General features: G+C 38.6%; 1 protein-coding gene across 1 annotated transcript; it reads left to right on the top strand.

Moving 5' to 3' along the window:
* The first annotated feature begins 3,249 nt into the window (after positions 1-3,249).
* Positions 3,250-4,518, top strand: LOC145981186 (STAM-binding protein-like A). The gene has a single exon (XM_083114306.1). The coding sequence runs from the start codon at positions 3,250-3,252 to the stop codon at positions 4,516-4,518; it is 1,269 nt and encodes a 422-aa protein (XP_082970432.1).
* Positions 4,519-6,981: the final 2,463 nt, after the last annotated feature.

The raw sequence follows: 6,981 nt of genomic DNA, 5'->3' as shown, positions 1-6,981 counted from the left end.
TATTCAGCATATTTTTGCTTTTTCAAGAAATGTAGTCATTTTCGGAGTGGATTCGTTCTAACGAGAGGTTCTTAATTTGGACTGCAGCAAAATCTTTTTCATTTTTATTTGAAGAATTACAGAAAGCATTCATTGTGAATTGCAACTCCGGGCCCATAAAGTGAATTAAAAATAGTATGTGTATGAAAATATTTCAGCATATGTTAGATATTGATGTTTGAAACAGTCCAGTTATAAGGGCCTATTTTTCAAATTCTAGTGCTTATTTTGTAAAATTTTAGGTCATTTGAGCATATTTTATTTGGCATATTTTGGTGATATTTAGGTCATATAAATCCTAGCCCTACTAATCATGTTAAACGATAAATAGTGTTATTACCATTTAACTATAAATAAACATGGCAACTGGTATTTTTCAAACTACTATTAAAAAAATCTCCAAAATTCAGCTACAAAGATTATTAAAATTTTAAAGTTAATATTTTAAGTTACAATTTTAGAGTATATTAAGAATGTTTTATTTTTACTTGAAGGATAGTTACTTAACATATTCTAGTTTCATTAACACACTCAACAAACATAACATTTCAACAGTAGGTACAGTGTCAGAAACAGAAAAATATATATTTACATATATTTTTATTTGCTTTAATCGAACTATTCAAGTATTTTACAAGGCCGTTTACTAGGAAAAGTGTTTCCATGAAAAATCATATATCTTTATGTATGGTGACAAGAAACATACAAGCAATTTTTATCGTTTTTTCTAAAAAAATCGATTAAAATTAAAAAAATCAACAAAAATGATTTTTATAATAAATATCATGATTTTTATCTACACTGCAATACTGCCATTACACATTCGTCCCCATAAAAAATGTCCATTCTCCCATGAATGTCAATTGGGGACACATTTTCTGCAGTTAGAATGTCGGTGACCATACGCTGTTTCAGGTGCACCGACATAGCATGGTTACATGCTGCCATTTTCCTCGCTCTAGTTCAGCAACCCCTGGTGATAGAAGTTTGAAACTTGGAGAAGGGGGGGAAACCTGATGAGTACAATGCCTGGTTGCTCAAAATCCAAAATGTCTTTGCACCGTCACAAAACAACGAAACGTTACTTTTCAGTACGCCCTCGTATATATGGGGAAGGAGATTAAAGAAGTGGTTGGTTGATTGATGTGATACCTGCCCTCCCCCCGCCCACTTCAAAATAGGTCCCAACGGCGCTCTGGGAAGTTACTTAATGTCATTATAGGAATGTGATGTGATGAGTTAGTATGACTCGGTAACTTGTTACGTTCTTCCACAGTTAGGCCGGATTTAGACGAAAGCATTTCCTTTAACATTTTTGCTAGCATAAATCCTATGTAAATGCTTCCAAAAATCTTAAAGCAGGTAGTAACACGAAAGCAATTCGTGGAACATTTTGGTTACATTTTGAAATTACAATGTATAATACATACAGCACGAAAGGCACATCGAGTTACACCATCTATGGTGAGTGCACGGTGTTTACAATTGAAAAAGCTAAAATATTCTTCCATACGTGTGCGGTAAACGTTGTAAAGTATGTATTTAATCAGCGCTATTGTCCTCTACCTAAAACCATTTCATACGGAACATTATTCTTCTCGGTAATTATCGTCTATTAAAAATGTGAAGTGATACATTGTTTACATTTCACGCGGCCGCCATTGCATCTGCAACCGTGACCTAGAGGATGCTTCTGATTGGTTATTCTACGAAAAATGCTAGGAAAATAGGACCGATCCTCTCCTTGAAAAATGCCATGAAATATGCCACGGCATCTGAAATGCTATAACATGTCTTACTTTACACTGTAGCATTTTGGTCATTGCATAAATGTTAAGAAAAATACTAAGGAAAATGCTTTCGTCTAAAGCGGGCACCTTCTCAAGTGGGCTTGAAGGAAACTCTGATCACCAGGTAAGATTTCATAATGGTTTATTATTGGAAGTCAGTCTGAGTAGATATAATATCATGATAGGGACAGATGGAAGGCTTGTGTTGCTGCAGCCATAAACCTCCGGGTTTAAAAAGGCTAGAGAGTTAGTTAATTAGTTCGTCAGTCTGAGTACATCAGATTAGAAACAGCAAGAGATCTGGAATAAGGATATTTACGAACTTTATGAGATAAAGAGTGGTATTTGGTACTTTAATCTGTGGAACCTTGCTGACCTTGGAAACTTAGGCAGAAATTCCTGGAGTGCTGGCTGGATTTACCAACACGCGAAAATTGCCCAGTACTGTCATCTGCGGGGTGTTGAGATGACTTAAGTCTATGTTTAGAGGTAGACAAACGCAAGGCGTTTATAAAAATATGCTAAAACTAGTAGCGAAATCAAAATTATGTGTGTTCTGCATTCTCGTACTTCTGTCTTGAGTGTTTTATGATATATTATTTTCTTTGGTGACAATAAATAATGTTGTATATATATATATTGGTAAGTTTGATCAATTATTTCAAAAGTCTTGACGTATCTTTTTGAGTTAAGTATTTATACATAAAAAAATATAAATTTTAAACATTCTGCAATCAGTTAGATACATAAAGGTTAGTAGTTCAACATATTTTAATTTTTAATTGCCGTTCATTCATACATACGTCATAATGATTAATATGTTGGAACAATCAGATCTACTATTTTGGCCATATTTAATCTTTTAATTTTCAACCTTTATATTTTGTAACTTACACATTTCTCTTTTATGTTGTTTTATTAACTTTCAAATAATACAAGACAGTAACAAACTAGTCTTTGTTATTTTAAATCGGAATTATACGATACAAGTATCGGTATCGTTGGGAATCGGTGAGAGTATCGGTGGTATGAAAGTGGTATCGGCTCAGGCGTAGTAAAATTTCCAGATGCAGTATTATCGACACATTGATCTTTCACGCAAATATCAACAATCATTTTGTTCATTGTTATAATTTCATATAAATAACTGTTACTATTGAAACAAACATGTTGGAATAGAAATGGATTTCGGCTAGCAAAACATCAAAAACATGTAAATCATTCGTTTACATCATGGCTACCTATTTTCACACGGCTGACACTACTCCATCTTGCTCCAATCTTAATGCCATGCATGGATAAATTACATTATTGATCTCACAGGAAGATGCCTAGTCTTTACTTGTCGCAAGAAAAGAACAGGATGAAGAAGCCTGAAACTGTTTGGACATCGTCGATTCACTAGTTTCTGCAGGTAACGATGGACATGAATGGTGGTAGGAAATTTAGTTGTGGGAAGGAGGAGCTTACAACGGACTTCTCCAACATCAAAAGATTCGAAATTGATCCCGAAGAAAGGTTGGAGATCTTGGAGAAAGTATGCTGCTCCATGGAAATGGATCCCAGCGTACCGTTATCCAGGTACTACGTAACTGGGATAGAAATGGACGGGATTGGTCACAAGTTCCTAAAGGAAAGAAGTTTCGAGAATGCGTTCGTGTTCTTTCAGAAGTACACCGTGCTGTTTCGCGACAAAGTTTTGGAACATCCAGAACACGCGTCAACTCCCGAGGATACTCGCAAAATTGTCGAGGACAGGATGAAGGAGTTGGTAATCGTCATCAAGTGTCTGAGGGAGGTGTGCGTGAAGAAATATACCCGAGAGCGTGACGCGTACTTCAGGCAGCTGTTCGGAATGCCGGATGCTCCAGGAAGTGACAAGAGGGCGTCAGTGAAACCACCTGCTAAGGAGGAAGGCGACGGGAAGAAGCCATGTGAACTGCAGATAGAAGCTGCTCAAGCGGCGAAGGAGAAGCGCGTGAGGCACCCCACGTTGAGGTGCCAAAGGCGGTTTCCGACGCCGGAGGACGCCAAGAGTCTGGACAAAGAACTTCCTCCACCGACTTCAAGCCAGGTGGCTACTCCGTGGATGAACGTTCAAAACTGCTTCGCACCGAGGCAGCTGAACGAGTACCCCGAGACGGTCATGCTTAAGGTCATGATCCCAGCAAATCTGTGCAAGAGATTTCTGCTCGGCGCTCGAGAAAACAACATACTAGGGGTGGAAACACTGGCGCTTCTGTGCGGAAGGAAGCATGACAACGAAGTAACCATAACTCATCTGGTGTACCCGAAGCAGGAAGGGACTCCAAATTCTGTCACCATTCACGGGGAGGAGGAGGTCGGTCTCATGGAATGCAGAAACAAGCTCCGTTTGTACGGCTGGATTCACACTCATCCAGGCGAAACGGCAAATCTCTCCACAGGCGATCTCCACGTTCAGTACATGTTCCAGAAGCGATGCGCGTCTTTCATCTCGATAGTCTGTGCTCCCAAATTCAACAAAACAATGTACGCCACCTTGACTTGCACTGGATTGAAGGTTCTAGAATGTTGCACGGACAAGCAACTCACCCACCCACATCCTGAGGAAGAACGCCTCTACGCAAATGCCCACCACTATGTTCTGTCTGACTGCCCATCGTTGACGGAAATAGATTTTAGGGATATTGAGCCTCAGCCGTGGTAACAGCCATGTCAGCATTCCAACACTTTTCGCTGTTCTCCAATAGTATCATAATCCATTTAACTCACACACAAATGCTCAAATTCAACAGAAAATTAAATCAAGTTCACAAAGAACATACAAAGATTTTATTTCTGGTACATACGAGAATAACTGAATAAGGTAGGTGAGCCAAAGAGGGTCCACTTCATGAAAATCCCTATTGAAGAAAGTTAACAAATGACACTACATCAATGTACCCAGTCCCCCTCTGGTGCACCACGCAGAAAACGAACAATTTCGGGCACGAGCGGCTAGGGGCAGCATTAGCACCTTGGGAAATACATGCTAACAGCACCAAACCTGACCAGCCTAACCTATCCACGTATGTATATAATTGCTTAAATAAACAAAATATAACTTGCCAAACATATTTACATACTTATTTATGCTATTATATGCCTACGTGGATAGGTTAGGCAATCCAGGTTTGGTGCTGTTAGCATGTATTTCCCAAGGTTCTAATGCTGTCCCTAGCCGCTCGTTTTCGGGCTGCCAGCAACCATATTATGTAAGTTATTGTGTCAGGGATCGAGTTGTTGTTGTTATTTTAAGGTAAGTAAGAAATGTGTGTGCACGTCCTTGAAAGTAACGAATGTTAATATTTTATACATATTTTGAAAGCTCGTTTAATTATCTTTTTCATCACATAGTTACATTGTAAAAATGTTTTTTGTGTCAAAGGAACGATACCTATTTTGTTGAAAACGTAGACCAGAGGCGAGGTTTTACGGTGATCGAAGGCGGGCCAAATTGGGAACAGGTTACACTCGCCGCTGCAATTTACACTTTCTTCACAATAAAATACGTTTTATTGTTAAAGATTACCTAATAATGTTAAATTTGCACAGATTTTTATGAATCACTAAATGTTTTTAATATGTGTGGTATATATGTTAGAAACTTTAGTGATTTTTTTTTTTTTGCGGAAGTGTTTCTTTTTTTTTATTTTGAAGACAATTAGTAGGGAGGAATTAGCTAAAATTTTGCTACTACCCGGAATTAAATACTACAGAAAATATTGTTTCCAGGACAATGTTAGGACAACTCAAATCCAAAATGCCAAGAGATGGAGGCATGGGGAAATCATTCTACATACGAGGGTTGGTCAATAAGTATCTGCACTTTTGATGTAATTTTCTTTCGGTTGGCGGCCATGTCAATTGAGTGTGAATTTATCAGTGATTGAGTGTATATCACTCCGAAGAGAAGTTGAAGAATTTCACTTTTGGGTAATTGCGAAGATGAAGAATGATGTGATGAAATTGATGGAGACACACTCATAAAGAACACCCACGCAGGATTCGAACCTGGGACCACTGGCATCACATGGGGTGTGTTAACCACTCCGGCACGGAGGTCGGTTATGCGTCGTTACTGAACATAATACAAGTCACCAATCAAAAGTTTCAGGCTAACAATTTCTCTAATCTTTCTATATATATATAAATGGATGGATGTGTGTGCGTGCGTGTGCGTGCGTGTATATTTGTTTGTTCCGGCATAACTCTCGAACGCCTCTCAACAAAACTTGGTACACGTATCACTTGCAATCTGGAAAGAATATTTTTGGGGTAAGACATCCCCGGCACCCCTAGGGGTGGCGTGGGAAGGGGTGACATGTAAAAATAACCGAGAACCACCGATATTAAATTCCGCACAGACAGGCATCCATGACTCTATGCAATCCCGCACAACGATAGTGTTTCTCGGGTTGTCTAACATTCAGGCTGTGTTGCGAATGGAATCCATAGTTTTCGTGACAATGCGGTTAAACTTCAAGTTCATCACCAATCGGTATGGGGGGTGCGAGGGGGTGATAAATAATATGCCACAAATTACCTAGATTAGTGTCGAATCCATAGTTTTCGGAGTCGCTAAGCTAATTGGTGACAATGACGATCACATTTAAAATTAATTACATTTTACACATGATAGATAACTAAGTAACTAACTCTCTAGCCTTCTTAAACCCGAAGGTTCATGGCTGCAGCAACACAGGCCTTCCATGTTTCCCTATCTTGAGCAAGATCTATATACTCTTTTCCTTTAGGTCCATCTCAACGTTGTCCCTCCATCTTCGTCTTGGCCTTCCTACAGGTCTCTTACCATCAGGTTTCCCAACAAGAATCCTGTAAACTCCTCTTTCCTCTCCCATTCGTGCCACATGGCCTGCCCACCTTAGTCTTCTTGATTTAATTATTCTAATAATATCTGGACATGAATACAAATTATGTAGTTCTAAATTATGTAACCTTCTCCACTCACCTGTCTCCTCATCCCTTTTAGGTCCAAAGATTTTCCTAAGGATCTTATTTTCAAATACTCTCAATTTATGTTCCTCTTTCAATGTAAGGGACCAAGTTTCACATCCATATAATACTACAGGCAAAATTACGGTTTTGTATATTTTAACTTTTAGTTTCT

The sequence above is a fragment of the Lepisma saccharinum genome, chromosome 29 (genome assembly GCF_977018435.1).
Source record: "Lepisma saccharinum chromosome 29, izLepSacc3.1, whole genome shotgun sequence".
Lineage (NCBI taxonomy): Eukaryota > Metazoa > Arthropoda > Insecta > Zygentoma > Lepismatidae > Lepisma > Lepisma saccharinum.
Note: the sequence above shows the minus strand (reverse complement) of the source record. Positions and strands in the feature narration are given on the sequence as shown.